This window comes from Aegilops tauschii, chromosome 5 (genome assembly GCF_002575655.3).
Source record: "Aegilops tauschii subsp. strangulata cultivar AL8/78 chromosome 5, Aet v6.0, whole genome shotgun sequence".
NCBI classification, from domain to species: Eukaryota; Viridiplantae; Streptophyta; class Magnoliopsida; order Poales; family Poaceae; genus Aegilops; species Aegilops tauschii.
Window position 1 is genome coordinate 292,184,569 of NC_053039.3, and position 20,701 is coordinate 292,205,269.

General features: G+C 49.8%; 1 protein-coding gene across 1 annotated transcript; it reads left to right on the forward strand.

Moving 5' to 3' along the window:
* The first annotated feature begins 14,981 nt into the window (after nucleotides 1-14,981).
* LOC109766705 (ras-related protein RGP1) lies at nucleotides 14,982-17,407 on the forward strand. Its single transcript, XM_020325487.4, has 2 exons — nucleotides 14,982-15,654; nucleotides 16,745-17,407. Exons 1-2 carry the CDS (start codon nucleotides 15,422-15,424, stop codon nucleotides 17,190-17,192), a joined length of 681 nt encoding a protein of 226 aa, XP_020181076.1. The 5' UTR covers nucleotides 14,982-15,421; the 3' UTR covers nucleotides 17,193-17,407.
* Nucleotides 17,408-20,701: the final 3,294 nt, after the last annotated feature.

The window sequence follows — 20,701 nt, forward strand, 5'->3', positions numbered from 1 at the left end:
AACACTCGGCTGGATCGGAGTTCGAGGGACGTCATCGAGCTGAACGTGTGTAGAACTTCGGAGGTGCCGTACGTTCGGTACTTGATCGGTCGGATCGTGAAGACGTTCGACTACATCAACCGCGTTGTGATAACGCTTCCGCTGTCGGTCTACGAGGGTACGTGGACAACACTCTCCCCTCTCGTTGCTATGCATCACCATGATCTTGCGTGTGCGTAGGAATTTTTTTGAAATTACTACGTTACCCAACACTGAGTGCACCGTCTTGAAGAACATGACTGCATCATCCGCAAAAATAGATGCCCTCGGCAACCTTGGATTGCACTCAAGATCAGAAAGCAACTTGTTCTGCACTGCCCATTGCAATAATCCGTGTAACGTATCCATGGCAAGGATAAAAAGAGTAGGCGACAACGAATCACCTTTCCTAACCCCCTGACCTAGTGCAAACGGCTGGCACAAATCTCCATTGATGAGAACCGATGAAGATGCAGTAGAGAGAAGACCACAAATCCAGGAGCACCATCTTCTACCAAAGCCTCTTTTCCGCAATACCTCGAGAAGGAATTCCCAAGATAAAGTGTCAAAGGCTTTGGATATGTCGATCTTCATCAAAACCGCTTGCTTCCGCTTCTGGTGTAGCCAACGAGCCATATTGCGCACAAACTTGAAGTTCTCATGCATGTTGCGCTTGCAGATAAACGCGGTCTGTGCCTGAGATATGAGAGCTGGCAGAAAGGGAGCCACACGCACTGCAAGCACCTTGGCAAAAATCTTGGCAGCCCCATGAATTAGATTTATAGGCCTGAAGTCGCTCACCTCGAGAGAGTCAGATTTCTTTGGCAGGAGGGTGATAATGGAGGAATTAAGATCTCCGAAAGAGAGAAAACGGCCATCATACAGAGCCTTCATCACTGCCATAAAATCCTGCGCGATGACCTCCCAGCAAACCTTAAAAAATAACCCAGAAAACCCATCTGGCCTCGGTGCCCTATCCGAGGGCATGTCCTGTTGGGGATCGTAGCAGAAATTTAAAATTTTCTACGCATCACCAAGATCAATCTATGGAGTCATCTAGCAACGAGAGAGAGGAGTGCATCTACATACCCTTGTAGATCGCGAACGGAAGCGTTCAAGTGAACGGGGTTGATGGAGTCGTACTCGTCGTGATCCAAATCACCGATGACCGAGCACCGAACGGACGGCACCTCCGCGTTCAACACATGTACAGAGCAGCGACGTCTCCTCCTTCTTGATCCAGCAAGGGGGAAGGAGAGGTTGATGGAGATCCAGCAGCACGACGGCGTGGTGGTGGAAGTAGCGGGGATCTCGGCAGGGCTTCGCCAAGCGCAAGCGAGAGGGAGAGGTGTTGCAAGGGGAGAGGGGGGCGCCAGGGGCTGTGGTGCGGCTGCCCGCCCTCCCCTCCACTATATATAGGGGCCTGGGGGGCGCCGGCCCCTGGGAGATCCAATCTCCAGGGGGGCGGCGGCCAAGGGGTGGCTTCCCCCCAAGCCAAGTGGGGGGCGCCCCCACCCCTAGGGTTTCCAACCCTAGGCGCAGGGGAGGCCCAAGGGGGGGCGCACCAGCCCACCAGGGGCGTCCCCTCCCACTTCAGCCCATGGGGCCCTCCGGGATAGGTGGCCCCACCCGGTGGACCCCCGGGACCCTTCCGGTGGTCCCGGTACAATACCGGTGACCCCCGAAACTTTCCCGGTGGCCGAAACTTGACTTCATATATACAATTCTTCACCTCCGGACCATTCCGGAACTCCTCGTGACGTCCGGGATCTCATCCGGGACTCCGAACAACTTTCGGGTTACCGCATACTAATATCTCTACAACCCTAGCGTCACCGAACCTTAAGTGTGTAGACCCTACGGGTTCGGGAGACATGCAGACATGACCGAGACGACTCTCCGGTTAATAACCAACAGCGGGATCTGGATACCCATGTTGGCTCCCACATGTTCCACGATGATCTCATCGGATGAACCACGATGTCGAGGATTCAATCAATCCCATATACAATTCCCTTTGTCAATCGGTATGTTACTTGCCCGAGATTCGATCGTCGGTATCCCAATACCTCGTTCAATCTCGTTACCGGCAAGTCACTTTACTCGTACCGTAATGCATGATCCCGTGACCAACCACTTGATCACTTTGAGCTCATTATGATGATGCATTACCGAGTGGGCCCAGAGATACCTCTCCGTCATACGGAGTGACAAATCCCAGTCTCGATCCGTGTCAACCCAACAGACACTTTCAGAGATACCTGTAGTGTACCTTTATAGTCACCCAGTTACGTTGTGACGTTTGGTACACCCAAAGCACTCCTACGGCATCCGGGAGTTACACGATCTCATGGTCTAAGGAAAAGATACTTGACATTGGAAAAGCTCTAGCAAACGAACTACACGATCTTTGCGCTATGCTTAGTATTAGGTCTTGTCCATCACATCATTCTCCTAATGATGTGATCCCGTTATCAATGACATCCAATGTCCATAGTCAGGAAACCATGACTATCTGTTGATCAACAAGCTAGTCAACTAGAGGCTTACTAGGGACATGTTGTGGTCTATGTGTTCACACATGTATTACGATTTCCGCATAACACAATTATAGCATGAACAATAGACAATTATCATGAACAAGGAAATATAATAATAACCATTTTATTATTGCCTCTAGGGCATATTTCCAACAGTCTCCCACTTGCACTAGAGTCAATAATCTAGTTACATTGTGATGAATCGAACACCCATAGAGTTCTGGTGTTGATCATGTTTTGCTCTAGGGAGAGGTTTAGTCAACGGATCTGCTACATTCAGGTCCGTATGTACTTTACAAATATCTATGTCTCCATTTTGAACATTTTCACGAATGGAGTTGAAGCGACGCTTGATATGCCTGGTCTTCCTGTGAAACCTGGGCTCCTTGGCAAGGGCAATAGCTCCAGTGTTGTCACAGAAGAGAGTCATCGGGCCCGACGCATTGGGAATCACCCCTAGGTTGGTGGTGAACTCCTTTATCCAGATTGCTTCTTGTGCTGCCTCTGAGGCCGCCATGTACTCCGCTTCACATGTGGATCCCGCCACGACGCTTTGCTTGCAACTGCACCAGCTTACTGCCCCTCCATTCAAAATATACACGTATCCAGTTTGTGACTTAGAGTCATCCAGATCTGTGTCGAAGCTAGCATCGACGTAACCCTTTACGACGAGCTCTTCGTCACCTCCATACACGAGAAACATATCCTTAGTCCTTTTCAGGTACTTTAGGATATTCTTGACCGCTGTCCAGTGTTCCATGCCGGGATTACTTTGGTACCTTCCTACCAAACTTACGGCAAGGTTTACATCAGGTCTGGTACACAGCATGGCATACATAATAGACCCTATGGCCGAGGCATAGGGGATGACACTCATCTTTGCTCTATCTTCTGCCGTGGTCGGGCATTGAGCCGTGCTCAATTGCACACCTTGCAATACAGGCAAGAACCCCTTCTTGGACTGATCCATATTGAACTTCTTCAATATCTTGTCAAGGTACGTACTCTGTGAAAGACCAATGAGGCGTCTTGATCTATCTCTATAGATCTTGATGCCTAATATATAAGCAGCTTCTCCAAGGTCCTTCATTGAAAAACACTTATTCAAATAGGCCTTTATACTTTCCAAGAATTCTATATCATTTCCCATCAATAGTATGTCATCCACATATAATATGAGAAATGCTACAGAGCTCCCACTCACTTTCTTGTAAACACAGGCTTCTCCATAAGTCTGTGTAAACCCAAACGCTTTGATCATCTCATCAAAGCGAATGTTCCAACTCCGAGATGCTTGCACCAGCCCATAGATTGAGCGCTGGAGCTTGCATACTTTGTCAACATTCTTAGGATCGACAAAACCTTCCGGCTGCATCATATACAATTCTTCCTTAAGGAAGCCATTAAGGAATGCCGTTTTGACGTCCATTTGCCATATCTCATAATCATAGAATGCGGCAATTGCTAACATGATTCGGACGGACTTCAGCTTCGCTACGGGTGAGAAAGTCTCATCGTAGTCAACCCCTTGAACTTGTCGATAACCCTTAGCGACAAGTCGAGCCTTATAGATGGTCACATTACCATCCGCGTCTGTCTTCTTCTTAAAGATCCATTTATTTTCTATGGCTCGCCGATCATCGGGCAAGTTAGTCAAAGTCCATACTTCGTTTTCATACATGGATCCTATCTCGGATTTCATGGCTTCTAGCCATTTGTCGGAATCTGGGCCCGCCATTGCTTCTTCATAGTTCGAAGGTTCACCATTGTCTAACAACATGATTTCCAGGACAGGGTTGCCGTACCACTCTGGTGCGGAACGTGTCCTTGTGGACCTACGAAGTTCAGCAGTAACTTGATCCGAAGCTTCATGATCATCATCATTAACTTCCTCCCCAGTCGGTGTAGGCACCACAGCAACATCTTCCCGCGCTGCGCTACTTTCTGGTTCGGAAGGGGTGACTATCACCTCATCAAGTTCCACTTTCCTCCCACTTATTTCTTTCAAGAGAAACTCTTTCTCCAGAAAGGACCCGTTCTTGGCAACGAAGATCTTGCCTTCGGATCTGAGGTAGAAGGTATACCCAATAGTTTCCTTAGGGTATCCTATGAAGACGCATTTTTCCGATTTGGGTTCGAGCTTTTCAGGTTGAAGTTTCTTGACATAAGCATCGCATCCCCAAACTTTTAGAAACGACAACTTAGGTTTCTTCCCAAACCATAATTCATACGGTGTCGTCTCAACGGATTTCGACGGAGCCCTATTTAAAGTGAATGCGGCAGTCTCTAAAGCATAGCCCCAAAATGAGAGCGGTAGATCGGTAAGAGACATCATAGATCGCACCATATCCAATAGAGTGCGATTACGACGTTCGGACTCACCATTTCGCTGAGGTGTTCCAGGCGGCGTGAGTTGTGAAACTATTCCACATTTCCTTAAGTGTGTGCCAAATTCGTGACTCAATATTCCCCTCCACGATCTGATCGTAAGAACTTTATTTTTCTGTCACGTTGATTCTCAACCTCACTCTGAAATTCCTTGAACTTTTCAAAGGTCTCAGACTTGTGTTTCATTAGGTAGACATACCCATATCTACTCAAGTCATCAGTGAGGGTGAGAACATAACAATAGCCACCGCGAGCCTCAACACTCATTGGACCGCACACATCGGTATGTATGATTTCCAATAAGTTGGTTGCTCGCTCCATTGTTCCGGAGAACGGAGTCTTGGTCATCTTACCCATGAGGCATGGTTCGCACATGTCAAATGATTCGTAATCAAGAGACTCCAAAAGTCCATCAGCATGGAGCTTCTTCATGCGCTTGACACCAATGTGACCAAGGCGGCAATGCCACAAGTATGTGGGACTATCGTTATCAACTTTACATCTTTTGGTATTCACACTATGAATATGTGTAACATCACGTTCAAGATTCATTAAGAATAAACCATTGACCAGCGGGGCATGACCATAAAACATATCTCTCATATAAATAGAACAACCATTATTCTCGGATTTAAATGAGTAGCCATCTCGCATTAAACGAGATCCTGATACAATGTTCATGCTCAAAGCTGGCACTAAATAACAATTATTGAGGTTTAAAACTAATCCCGTAGGTAAATGTAGAGGTAGCGTGCCGACGGCGATCACATCGACCTTGGAACCATTCCCGACGCGCATCGTCACCTCGTCCTTCGCCAGTCTCTGCTTATTCCGCAGCTCCTGTTTTGAGTTACAAATATGAGCAACCGCACCGGTATCAAATATCCAGGAGCTACTACGAGTACTGGTAAGGTACACATCAATTACATGTATATCACATATACCTTTAGTGTTGCCGGCCTTCTTGTCCGCTAAGTATTTGGGGCAGTTCCGCTTCCAGTGACCACTTCCCTTGCAATAAAAGCACTCAGTCTCAGGCTTGGGTCCATTCTTTGGCTTCTTCCCAGCAACTGGCTTACCGGGCGCGGCAACTCCCTTGCCGTCTTTCTTGAAGTTTGTCTTACCCTTGCCTTTCTTGAACTTAGTGGTTTTATTCACCATCAACACTTGATGTTCCTTTTTGATCTCCACCTCCGCTGATTTCAGCATTGAATATACCTCAGGAATGGTCTTTTCCATCCCCTGCATATTGAAGTTCATCACAAAGCTCTTGTAGCTCGGTGGAAGCGACTGAAGGATTCTGTCAATGACCGCGTCATCCGGGAGATTAACTCCCAGCTGAGACAAGCGGTTGTGTAACCCAGACATTTTGAGTATGTGCTCACTGACAGAACTATTTTCCTCCATTTTACAACTGAAGAACTTGTCGGAGACTTCATATCTCTCGACTCGGGCATGAGCTTGGAAAACCATTTTCAGCTCTTCGAACATCTCATATGCTCCGTGTTTCTCAAAACGCTTTTGGAGCCCGGTTCTAAGCTGTAAAGCATGCCGCACTGAACGAGGGAGTAATCATCAGCACGTGATTGCCAAGCGTTCATAACGTCTTGGTTCTCTGGGATGGGTGCGTCACCTAGCGGTGCTTCTAGGACATAATCTTTCTTGGCAGCTATGAGGATGATCCTCAGGTTCCGGACCCAGTCCGTATAGTTGCTGCCATCATCTTTCAGCTTGGTTTTCTCTAAGAACGCGTTGAAGTTGAGGGCAACGTGGGCCATTTGATCTACAAGACATATTGTAAAGATTTTAGACTAAGTTCATGATAATTAAGTTCATCTAATCAAATTATTCAATGAACTCCCACTCAGATAGACACCCCTCTAGTCATCTAAGTGAAACATGATCCGAGTCAACTAGGCCGGGTCCGATCATCACGTGAGACGGACTAGTCAACATCGGTGAACATCTTCATGTTGATCGTATCTTCTATACGACTCATGCTCGACCTTTCGGTCTTCCGTATTCCGAGGTCATGTCTGTACATGCTAGGCTCGTCAAGTCAACCTAAGTGTATTGCGTGTGTTCCGAGGCCATGTCTGTACATGCTAGGCTCGTCAACACCCGTTGTATGCGAACGTTAGAATCTATCACACCCGATCATCACGTGGTGCTTCGAAACAACAAACCTTCGCAACGGTGCACAGTTAGGGGGAACACTTTCTTGAAATTATTGCGAGGGATCATCTTATTTAAGCTACCGTCGTTCTAAGCAAATAAGATGTAAAACATGATAAACATCACATGCAATCAAATAGTGACATGATATGGCCAATATCATTTTGCTCCTTTTGATCTCCATCTTCGGGGCGCCATGATCATCTTCGTCACCGGCATGACACCATGATCTCCATCATCATGATCTCCATCATCGTGTCTCCATGAGGTTGTCACGCCAATGATTACTTCTACTTCTATGGCTAACGCATTTAGCAATAAAGTAAAGTAATTTACATGGCGTTATTCAATGACACGCAGATCATACAAAAAATAAAGACAACTCCTATGGCTCCTGCCAGTTGTCATACTCATCGACATGCAAGTCGTGATTCCTATTACAAGAACATGATCAATCTCATACATCACATATATTTCATTCATCACATCCTTTTGGCCATATCACATCACAAGGCATATGCTGCAAAAACAAGTTAGACGTCCTCTAATTATTGTTGCATGTTTTTACGTGGCTTCTATAGGTTTCTAGCAAGAACGTTTCTTACCTACGTAAAACCACAACGTGATATGCCAATTTCTATTTACCCTTCATAAGGACCCTTTTCATCGAATCTGTTCCGACTAAAGTCTGAGAGACAGACACACGCTAGCCACCTTATGCAACTAGTGCATGTCAGTCGGTGGAACCTGTCTCACGTAAGCGTACGTGTAAGGTCGGTCCGGGCCGCTTCATCCCACGATGCCGCCGAAACAAGATAAGACTAGTGGTGGCAAGAAAATTGACAACATCTACGCCCACAACAAGTTTGTGTTCTACTCGTGCATAGAAACTACGCATAGACCTAGCTCTGATACCACTGTTGGGGATCGTAGCAGAAATTTAAAATTTTCTACGCATCACCAAGATCAATCTATGGAGTCATCTAGCAACGAGAGAGAGGAGTGCATCTACATACCCTTGTAGATCGCGAGCGGAAGCGTTCAAGTGAACGGGGTTGATGGAGTCGTACTCGTCGTGATCCAAATCACCAATGACCAAGCGCCGAACGGATGGCACCTCCGCGTTCAACACACGTACGGAGCAGCGACGTCTCCTCCTTCTTGATCCAGCAAGGGGGAAGGAGAGGTTGATGGAGATCCAGCAGCACGACGGCGTGGTGGTGGAAGTAGCGGGGATCTCGGCAGGGCTTCACCAAGCGCAAGCGAGAGGGAGAGGTGTTGCAAGGGGAGAGGGAGGCGCCAGGGGCTGTGGTGCGGCTGCCCTCCCTCCCCTCCACTATATATAGGGGCCCGAGGGGGCGCCGGCCCCTGGGAGATCCAATCTCCAGGGGGGCGGCGGCCAAGGGGTGGCTTCCCCCCCCCCCCCCAAGCCAAGTGGGGGGCGCCCCCATCCCTAGGGTTTCCAACCCTAGGCGCAGGGGAGGCCCAAGGGGGGGCGGACCAGCCCACTAGGGGCTGGTTCCCCTCCCACTTCAGCCCATGGGGCCCTCCGGGATAGGTGGCCCCACCCGGTGGACCCCCGGGACCCTTCCGGTGGTCCCGGTACAATACCGGTGACCCCCGAAACTTTCCCGGTGGCCGAAACTTGACTTCATATATACAATTCTTCACCTCCGGACCATTCCGGAACTCCTCGTGACGTCCGGGATCTCATCCGGGACTCCGAACAACTTTCGGGTTACCGCATACTAATATCTCTACAACCCTAGCGTCACCGAACCTTAAGTGTGTAGACCCTACGGGTTCGGGAGACATGCAGACATGACCGAGATGACTCTCCGGTCAATAACCAACAGCGGGATCTGGATACCCATGTTGGCTCCCACATGTTCCACGATGATCTCATTGGATGAACCACGATGTCGAGGATTCAATCAATCCCGTATACAATTCCCTTTGTCAATCGGTATGTTACTTGCTCGAGATTCGATCGTCGGTATCCCAATACCTCGTTCAATCTCGTTACCGGCAAGTCACTTTACTCGTACCGTAATGCATGATCCCGTGACCAACCACTTGATCACTTTGAGCTCATTATGATGATGCATTACCGAGTGGGCCCAGAGATACCTCTCCGTCATACGGAGTGACAAATCCCAGTCTCGATCCGTGTCAACCCAACAGACACTTTCAGAGATACCTGTAGTGTACCTTTATAGTCACCCAGTTACGTTGTGACGTTTGGTACACCCAAAGCACTCCTACGGCATCCGGGAGTTACACGATCTCATGGTCTAAGGAAAAGATACTTGACATTGGAAAAGCTCTAGCAAACGAACTACACGATCTTTGCGCTATGCTTAGTATTGGGTCTTGTCCATCACATCATTCTCCTAATGATGTGATCCCGTTATCAATGACATCCAATGTCCATAGTCAGGAAACCATGACTATCTGTTGATCAACGAGCTAGTCAACTAGAGGCTTACTAGGGACATGTTGTGGTCTATGTGTTCACACATGTATTACGATTTCCGCATAACACAATTATAGCATGAACAATAGACAATTATCATGAACAAGGAAATATAATAATAACCATTTTATTATTGCCTCTAGGGCATATTTCCAACATGTCCATGATAACCTTCTTGACCTCCTCTTCCTTGAAAGAAGCTTCCAGACTACTTGACATCTCAGGTGAGAGCTGACCCAAATGTAGAGCATCAAGACAGATAGAATGTCCACTTCGGTCCGGGACACCCATGAGTTTACTGAAGAATTGCCTCGCCATGTCCAGCTTGTCCTCACTTGCCGTGACCGTCTGGTTGCCTGACTTGAGGTACGGGACCAAGTGTTTTCTGCGCCTCCCATTTGCCTTCATATGGAAGTACTTAGAGTTTGCATCACCCTCCTGAAGGTCACGCACCCTCGCGCGCTGCCTTAAGCGCACCCTCTCCAGAGACGCAAAGGCCAAACATTTGCCCTTCAGAAATGCTTTCAGACTACTCTCACTCTCCGACAGAGGCCTGAACTCTTGTGCTGCATCGAGCCGCAAAATGACCTCGCTAGCCATCTGGAACTGCAGATTAAGCCGGCTCATACTCTTCTGACCCCAACTCCTTAAGGCTTTAGCCGTGCGCAGAAATTTGATGCTCAGGATCCTCATTGGGTCGCTACCAAAAACCTCTTGGCCCCATGCTTCCTTCACAACATCCATGAAACCGGGAAGTTTGCACCAAAAATTTTCAAAGTGAAAACGTCCAGTCCGCGGTCTAGCCGCACAACAGGAGAGCAGCAAGGGTGTGTGATCTGAAATATTAGAACTGAGCGGCAGCAGATCACTAATGGGGTGAATATCTTCCCAGTCATTGTTGAAGAGCACCCTGTCCAGCCTGGCCATTACAGATCACTCCTGCTGATTGCACCAAGTGAATCGCCTGCCCATCATCGGCATATCATGCAGCCCCAGTCTGTTAATGGTGTGTCTGAATTTAGACATGAGTCTTCTGTTACCCCTCCCTGAGCTGCGCTCCTCCTCGGAACAGATCAAGTTAAAGTCACCATTTAAGATCCAAGGCAAGTGAACTTGCTCACCAAACTGCAGCAGCTGCTCCAGAAATCGCAATTTATCATCATCACCTTGAGGCCCATATACTGAGGAAACCATCCATTCTCTACCATCCTCCAGTGAGAGAACCTGAGCAGAGATCATAAATTCATCTTTCTGAATATTGGAGAGCCGTAGCTTGTCCGATTTCCATGCCATCAAAATGCCACCTCTCGTGCCTTCCGCCGGAAGAAAATCAAAGCCATCAAAAGCGGGACCCAAAGTCTCACAAACCACCGCCGCATCCAACAGTTCCATCTTAGATTCTTGCAAACAAACTAGAGAGATGTTGTAGGACTGGGAGAACAGTCTGATCGAGCACCTCCTAGCAGGGTTATTAAGCCCCCTTACATTCCACACTAAAACACCTAGAGAGACCTCCATAACACAAATAATTGGACCACTGCAACCACACACTCACACCTAGACGCCACATGGCTCCACTGCTTCAGGAAGGGAGAAGTCGCTGAAACCCTGCTGCATTGGCTCATCGAAGTCAGCTTCACCAGGGGCAAAGAGGGCGATCACAGCTTTGACATGGTTTGGTGCCAGGGGTTTGTCGAACAGCTTGATATACTCGTCCAGAGCATCATCAGATACCTGCTCCTCTGCCTGAATAACTCCCAGCTGCCGGAGCAGAACAGCTTGAGCACGCCGTACTGGACCCAAATTAGACCCACCCGCAGCTTTGTTCAGTCGAGCACTCCTCCTCGGGGTGAAATTGGGCGGCAGCTGTTTCTTCTTGCGCGTCGGAGCCAAAGCCGACGGCCTGGGCCCCAGGATGGAGGGGACCGGGGAACACCCAAGTCCTTGCCAAAGCGTATCCTCCGCCGATAAGGGGCCGACCTTCACACGCGGAATCAGCTGATGCTCCGCCAGAGGAATGGCAACCGGAGTACGCGCGGGACTATGGCTGGCCTCACGCCGACAAGGGATCTGAATGGAGAGGCTACCTCCCGAGTTATGCATCAGATCAGTGACAGGCACCTCACATGAACTCCTGTCCTCCTCAGCTCCGTCTTGAACCACCGTGCATTCATCACGCTGGACCACTGCACGATCCACCAGAGGAGCCGAATGGCTCCCATCGGCAGAGAGCGACACAAGCACCACCAAAGCCTGATCATCCGCCCCCATAGATCCCATCTCCATGGCCCCCTCCTTCCTCCCCGGCGTGGCCACCTCCTTGAAAGGTGGGCTGAAGGACAGCCTACATGGTGCAGCAGTGACCCAGAGGGCAGCACGGTCCAGGGTTGGCGTCGAGACCAGGGCACCCGAGCCTACCGCCGTGGGTGCGGCCGAGAGGTGAAGATTTGGCGTGGCGCCTCCCGCACCCGAGCCCACCGCTGTCGAGGCCAGAGAGCCTGGCGTGCCCCGAGAGCATGAAAGCCCGCCGGACCTCTCGACCGACGCCTCCCCCGATGGCAGCTTTGCTCCTGAAGTATGCGGACCCCAAGACAGCGCCCGGCCGCCCGCAGGCGGAAGAACACCATTGACGCGGCGACCTCCGCCCCAGTCGCCCGCCATGCCGTATCCGCCCGGGCCACCAAAAGGTTGAGCACCTGAATTGGGTACACCCCCACGACCTGTGCCATCGATTCTTCCCCGGAAGCAGCTACGAGAGTAGTCATGCCTTCTTGTAAGGTCCTCGTCGTCGTCAGGCTCGACATTGGGCCTGAACTGGAGATAGGGGACGGTGCGGTCCACCACATCCAGCACATGAATGGTGAGGGGGTGGATCAGAGTCGGCCTCTCTGTCGGAGGCGAGGGATGCGGCGGCGACACCGTGAACTCCTCATCAAGCGAGTCCGGCAGGCCGACCGGCTCCGGAATCTCCATGTCGTAGATCTTTGGGATGCCCGAAGGATTCTTCATCCAAGAGGTGACCTCGAGCTGCCAGCGGTCGTCCGACGGCAGGATCTCCACCAGTTGACCATTCAGATTGTTGATCAGTTGACTGATTGCCCCGCACTCCCACGCGCTAGCCGGCATCCCCTCGATCCCGAGCTTGCAGAAGAAATCCAGCTTGCCGCTGGAAGCCTGAGCGCACCTATGCCACCTCTGAAAAGAGACGGGCGCGCCCGCACAGCGCAGCTTGCCGGAGAACGAGAAGACGTTGTCGCAGTCCGCGTTGGAGGCGAAGGTGATGAAGAAATCTGCCGGGTGAGTGACCTCCACCCTGACGTGCCTCCTCTCGATCCCGCAGATCCTGGCCAGGGACTGGACCAGCGCCTCAGGGGAGACGGCGGGCCGCCTTCCCCCCACCGTGGTGAGCAGCGCCCTATTGCGGAAATCCGCCTCGAGCTCCACCATCCCCGGCGTACGTGAAATGATGCCGCCGCCCCTCTTAGGCCGCAGATCCGGGTCACCGTGGGTGAGGAGCTCCCCGGGGAAGCGTTGAAGAGCAAGCGGCGGGTAGTGCGCCATGTTGAGCGGCGGAGGTGGACGGCGATGCGGGCGCTGGGCCGGAGCAGGGCGAGGGCGTTGCTGGGCTGCACGAGGAGTGGCCTTGGCGGCGCCGCACGAGGAGTGGCCTTGGTGGATCTGGAATGAGGAGGGGGTTGGTGGAGCGACGAGCTTGGGGAAAAAGAGCAGTCACGGGCGAGATGTCCCGAGACCCAGCACTTATGACAGCGAATCTCGCCGGAGCATTTAGCTTTCTGGTGCCCCTCATCCAGGCACTTAAAGCACCTGCCCAGAAGCCACCGGGGAATCCAAAGCTTGGAGCTAGCGGGGTGATGGACGGTGGGGGCCGCCACATAACGGGGCTGGCGACGACGGTTGCGGACCTGGATCCATCCTTCACAATCCGGCTCCAAATCGACAGAGGCAGGCCGCGAGCGGCCCGGCAGAGGAACATCCGCAGATGTGCGGGACGAAGCAGCCGTACCGGAACCGTGCCGTCTGTGAGCGTTATCTGGCCGACGGCCCTCGGAGCAAGGAACCGGCGGGTGGGGTTGTGGGTGGGGATGCGGATGTGGGATCCGGCGGCCGTGGATTGGTCCGTTGGCGGCGGCCGGAGCCTGGGAGCGAGACGACCGTTGGTGGGGGCGAGCCATCTCTCCTTCAATAGCTATCTAATCTCTAACCGATGTGGGACTACTTAACTGCACAATCCAATGTGTCCTCTCCTTGTTAATACTATTAGGAAAACCCTCTTACATAAACACAAATATTTGCTGTCTCAATTGGCTATCGGAGTCTACTTCGCACGGCAGCATGGGAGCTCACGTGTTCAAATCCCACACCACCCGCAACCAATATTTTTTAACTGGCTCAACCTTTTGGGGTTGTGGCGGAAGGCCTAGCGGAGCGAGCGCAGGCCTAGCCGAGCGGCCCACCTGCCTGGCACGGCCCGTAAGAATAGCGCAAAGAACGTACGAAAATTTTCCGACAGCACGAACCCTTTTTTTTATGATGAAGTGCGGGTTGATTCTAAAAAACATAAGGGGTTTTATGTAAAAACGCGCACGACAGACCAAGAATACCTATTCCCTTTGATAGTAGGTATAGATATAGATATGTGTAGAAGTGAATTTAATGGAAAAAAAATGGACGAGAGGTCATTTACGAAAACCATTAGCAGCTGGATTATCATGGTATAATCCACCTCAACCTCAGTCCAAAAGCCAAAACCAATGAAGAAGGACAAAAGTGAAACTGGTTGCTCGATTAAAGGCTGTTGCGTGCGGATGAAGAGTGTTGTTGATCATGGTGCCGTTGCTGTTGGCCACCTCGAAGCTTTTCCTTGCCTCGCTGTGGCAGCACTAGCAGGCACCGAAAGCCACCCTGCTGCATTGTCCACAATGATGAGTGGTGGTAACCGTGCATTCCCCGTGAACGATGAGAGGAAGGAAGCAGGAGGTAGGAGATGGCAGGAAGGAACGGCCTCAATAAGTCGAATGAAGCAACAAGGTTAGCACGTGGGATTTCGCCGAAGGAAAACCAGAACCGCTGCCCAAGTGCCGAGTCGTGCAGGGCGATCGTGGACTTGGGACGTCCTAAAAGTATTTTAATGCTACCCGCAAAAAAAAGTATTTTAATGCGTTATAAGCTCGTTCGCAACGTTTTTTGCAGTCGGATGATACGTGTGCCATACTGTCATGGTCAATTTCTCTCGAGAACAAGCACCGTTTTTTCTTTTACCAAAAAGAACAGGCACTGTTTGTGGTACAAGTACAAGAGAGAAGGCAACAGCACCGGTACATTTTTTATATATAAAAAAAACAGCACCGGTACATTTTAGTAGTACATCTGGTGTGGGTGGCGGGGCCGTTGACGGTTGAGCACGTCTTGGCAGCTGATTTTCCACCTCATGTGCATACCCGCTTTCCTGTTGATCGCTTCAACACAACACTGCTCCTCCTCCCTAATTTTCTAACACTAAACAAACCAAACCAATTCATCATCATCATCGCCGCCACCACCACCACCATCATCATCTCTTCTTCTCCAAATAACAAATCAGCGCTTCGCCAAATCCCACCCACCACCTGCTCCCCTCGCCCTTCTCCTAAATCGCAAGCACTTCCTCCGCCTTCCGCGTTCTTGATGCAACAGACAGTCCTGCGATTTCAGTAGCCAGGAAGGAGAAAGGGGGCAGGCGCCGTTTTCTGTCCTGAGAGGAGATCTTGCTGGTCTAGTCTTGGTTGTTGAGGCAGGGAGATTAAGAGCCGAGGGAGGGAGGGAGATGTCTCGTGGCGGCGGCTACGGGGAGATGGGGCAGAAGATCGACTACGTGTTCAAGGTGGTGCTCATCGGCGACTCCGCCGTCGGCAAGTCGCAGCTGCTGGCCCGGTTCGCGCGCAACGAGTTCAGCCTCGACTCCAAGGCCACCATCGGCGTCGAGTTCCAGACCAAGACCCTCCAGATCGACAACCGCACCGTCAAGGCCCAGATCTGGGACACCGCGGGACAAGAGAGGTAAATATTTCACTAATCACTAATCAAACCCCAAACCCACCCTGCTAGCTGTATCTTGGCCTCGATCATTTTATTGTATTGTATTGTATTGTATTGTATTGTATTGTATTGTATTGTATTGTATTGGAGAAGCATATTATTGTACATATAGGCCATGATGTACTACAGCACTACTAGCCCGCGGTAGTAATTATCTTCTTGTCTGTTTCTCTAGTTATTATGAATGAATGAAGTTTGTTGTATGGAAATGTGGAATGCAGCTAGGCTTCTAGTTTCCTCTATATATTGGTTTCGCGCATGGTCCGGTCCTTGGTCAGTGCAATAGTGATGGATATGTTTGGTCTCTGCAATTATGTTGGAATTAATACACTGTCTGCTTTAAAAGGGAATTATTGTTCCTTGTGTTCCTTGCTCTGATGAGGTGTCCTCGCCCGAAAATTATGTTCAGAATTGGGGTGTTTCTAGTTCTCATCTAACTCCTACACCGTTGGATTTTACATGAAGATTCGTGGGGATTCTTTCTTTTATTTATTTTTTGTTTGGTTAATCAAATAGTGTAGGAGTTAGATGAGACTTTGTTAATTCTCATCTAGATGAGAATTAGCAAATCCGTTAGAATTGACATACAGATGTTACGCCTGTTCATTTACAACGACACAAATACTTCCATGGTAACAAATTTGATGTTTGTTCGATCCAAATGTGGATCAGATAGTTGCATCAGAATAGCATGCCTTACATTTTGACACCTATCTGAAATTACAGTTACCTATTATCATACATAATTGCAATTAGGGGTAAGATTAGAATCTCCCGAAAAACTTTAAACAACTTCTCATGGCACATTAAGCAGCTTAGATGATAAGCCTCGGCATCAGCCTATGGCACCTAATAGCAATGTCTTTTGGCAGCACCTAATAGTACCAGGTCTATCAGTTTTTTCATGATTTTTTTCTTAATTTTGCAAATGAACAGTACTGATTGTTGTTGTAAGTGAACGCTAACAGTAACAATAGCCTACCCCAGCTTGCTTTCTTATCTGATTGTTCACTTTCAACATCTAAACCAGCTGCACTGAATGTGGTAACAGGTACCGAGCGGTAACCAGTGCCTACTACAGAGGCGCAGTAGGAGCTATGCTAGTATATGACATGACCAAGCGCCAGTCCTTCGACCATATGGCGCGGTGGCTCGAGGAATTGCGAAGCCATGCTGACAAGAACATCGTCATCATGCTCATCGGGAACAAATCGGACCTGGGCACGCTCCGGGCTGTCCCGACAGAGGATGCCAAGGAGTTTGCCGAGCGCGAGAGCCTCTTCTTCATGGAGACGTCCGCTCTCGAGGCCACCAATGTTGAGAAGGCCTTCATGACAGGCCTCGAGGAGATATACCGCACTGTCAGCAAGAAAAACCTTGTCGCCAACGACGAGGCTAACTCCGGCGGGAACTCCAGCTTGCTGAAAGGAACGAAAGTTATCATCCCTGGCCAGGAGCCGGCCCCTCCGGCCAAGGCAGCATGTTGTATGTCCTCCTAGATACCATCTTGTTTCTGGCAGGTAAAGTTTCTAAGTTGATCTCGCGGTATCGACACGCTGAATGGGTGGGATTCTTGGGAGGAGGGATGTAATTACATGAATAGGTGACTCACATAAATTGTAATCTTGTTGATGATTAGAATTTGTATCTGATTATACGGTGGCATACAGTTATCACGAATCCTTCTATTTGGGATGTAATTAGCCCAACCTTTCGTGCTGGTTTTGCTGTTCTCCCCCCTTTGCTCTCCACAAACATACTAGACCGAAAGCGTGTGCTGCCGCGTATATCTGTCAACGAACTACAGAACGACATGAGAAAAATCGGAAGGGCCGGCTGATACAAATATCTGAATACTTTGGTTGCATGCATCCTACTAGTTGTATAGAACCTGGGTGTGAGCTTGTTTTGTTTTATATCCGCTTGATACGGCATTATGAGTTGATAAAGTACCCTTTATTGAGAAATAATGTCTGAATACTAATACAAGAGTACTGTCAATGTTGGTACTCCGTTCATCTCTGTCTTACCGTTCGTCAGGAGTACAGCATGGTAAGCACAGGTGGCATGAACCATATTATGCATTGTTTGAATTGTACAGACTAAAAACAACAAGATATAGCAACTACTTAGGTATTGCTATGATGATTTATTAAATATAGGCTTAAGTGCACTATGAGGATCCTTTGGTTGAGATATAGACGGCTTCTTGGCTGTAATTTTGTAGTGTAGTTATGATGATATATTGACCCCGTTAATTCTAAATCCTAGCACCCTAAGCCATTATATTTCCGCATTCGCTAAACATCAAGCACCTGAAAAGAAATTTTGTGTCGGTCACTTTTTTCTGCTCCGCCCCGAGCGCGGGACAGAAAGGCCGTGGACTCCATGGCACGTGCGAGCCGTGAACGAGCGGGAACCGGTGACGCTGCAGAGTCGAAGGCGGGAGCATGTCCGAAACCTGACTGGTGTGGGTCGGGGGTGCAGGGTGGTCGTTGGTGTTGTACAATGGGCCAGCACCGTGGTGGAAGGTTGAGGAGAGGGTGAGGCGGCAACGCGGCGCGCGGTAGCCCCCACCGGTCTCCGGCTGGCGATTAGACAATCATTGATTTTCTCTGACAACAATGTACAACAACACGATAACAATATTCATTCATACATGAGAAGCAACAAAATAATTCGGTGCGCACTAGCATCTAAGCAGTGCATAATTCACAACAATCTACTTCCTCCGTCCGAAAATATTTGTCCTAGAAATGGTTGTATCTAGACTTATTTTAGTTATAGATACATCCATTTTGTTGGACCAGCATCTATGGTTCGAGCCACTACCAACCCTCTGCGTCACGGCGCGCCAACCAAGGACAAGCAGAAATCACTCCTTCTATTCCTAGCCTAGCATCAGCCACTAGGTTCGGACCTAATGCCTCCACCGTAGAAAGCGCCAGCACGTGCCTCTCTAAGCAGTCTCGATGAACTAGGGGGACACAACGCAGTGACTATTGATGGCCACCTTTGGGCAAGCACCGAACCAAGCCCTCTGGTCTGCAACCTATGCAGCAACCACGTCAGGTCACCGCCATCACCCCGCGCCACTTGTTGGAAATATGCCCTAGAGGCAATAATAAAATGGTTATTATTATATTTCCTTGTTCATGATAATTGTCTATTGTTCATGCTATAATTGTGTTATCCGGAAATCGTAATACATGTGTGAATACATAGACCACAACATGTCCCTAGTAAGCCTCTAGTTGACTAGCTCGTTGATCAATAGATGGTTACGGTTTCCTGACCATGGACATTGGATGTCGTTGATAACGGGATCACATCATTAGGAGAATGATGTGATGGACAAGACCCAATCCTAAGCATAGCACAAGATCGTGTAGTTCGTCTGCTAAATCTTTTCTAATGTCAAGTATCATTTCCTTAGACCATGAGATTGTGCAACTCCCGGATACCGTAGGAATGCTTTGGGTGTACCAAACGTCACAACGTAACTGGGTGGCTATAAAGGTACACTATAGGTATCTCCGAAAGTGTCTGTTGGGTTGGCACGAATCGAGACTGGGATTTGTCACTCCGTATGACGGAGAGGTATCTCTGGGCCCACTCGGCAATGCATCATCATAATGAGCTCAATGTGACTAAGCAGTTAGTCACGGGATCATGCATTACGGAACGAGTAAAGTGACTTGCCGGTAACGAGATTGAACGAGGTATTGGGATACCGACGATCGAATCTCAGGCAAGTAACATACCGATTGACAAAGGGAATTGTATACGGGATTGTTTGAATCCCCGACATCGTGGTTCATCCGATGAGATCATCATGGAACATGTGGGAACCAACATGGGTATCCAGATCCCGCTGTTGGTTATTGGCCGGAGAGATGTCGCGGCCATGTCTGCATGATTCCCGAACCCGTAGGGTCTACACACTTAAGGTTCGGTGACGCTAGAGTTGTTATGGAAATTAGTATGCGGTTACCGAATGTTGTTCGGAGTCCCGGATGAGATCCCGGACGTCACGAGGAGTTCCGGAATGGTCCGGAGATAAAGATTTATATATGGGAAGTCCTTATTCGGTCACCGGAAGTGTTCGGGGGTTTATCGGTATTGTACCGGGACCACCGAAAGGGTTCCGGGAGGGTCCACCTGCCCCGGAGGGCCCTATGGGCTGAATATGGAGGGGAACCAGCCCCTAGGTGGGCTGGGCGCCAAACCCCCCTAGGGCCCATGCGCCTAGGGTTGGGGGGAAACCCTAAAGGGGGCGTCCCCCTTGGCTTGGGGGGCAAGCCTCCCCCCCTTGGCCGCCGCCCCCCCTCTAGATCCATCTGGAGGGGCCCGGCCCCCCTCTCCCTTGCCCCTATAAATAGAGGGGAGGTGGGAGGGCTGCTGCACCCCTTCCCCTGGCGCAGCCCTCTCCCTCCCCAACACCCCCTCCTCCGTAGTGCTTGGCGAAGCCCTGCCGGAGAACTGCAAGCTCCACCACCACGCCGTCGTGCTGCCGGAGCTCTTCCCCAACTTCTCCTTCCCCCTTGCTGGATCAAGAAGGAGGAGACATCCCCGGGCTATACGTGTGTTGAACGCGGAGGCGCCGTTGTTCGGCGCTTAGACCGGAATCAACCGCGATCTGAATCGCTGCGAGTACGACTCCTTCATCCACGTTCTTGTAACGCTTCCGCGTCGCGATCTTCAAGGGTATGAAGATGCACTCCCCTCTCACTCGTTGCTAGTCTCTCCATAGATTGATCTTGGTGATGCGTAGAAATTTTTTAATTTCTGCAACGATCCCCAACAATGGCATCATGAGCTAGGTCTATGCGTAGTTTCTATGCACGAGTAGAACACAAGTTGTTGTGGGCGTCGATTTTGTCAATTTACTTGCCGTTACTAGTCTTATCTTGATTCGGCGGCATCATGGGATGAAGCGGCCCGGACCGACCTTACATGTACGCTTACGTGAGACAGGTTCCACCGACTGACATGCAATAGTTGCATA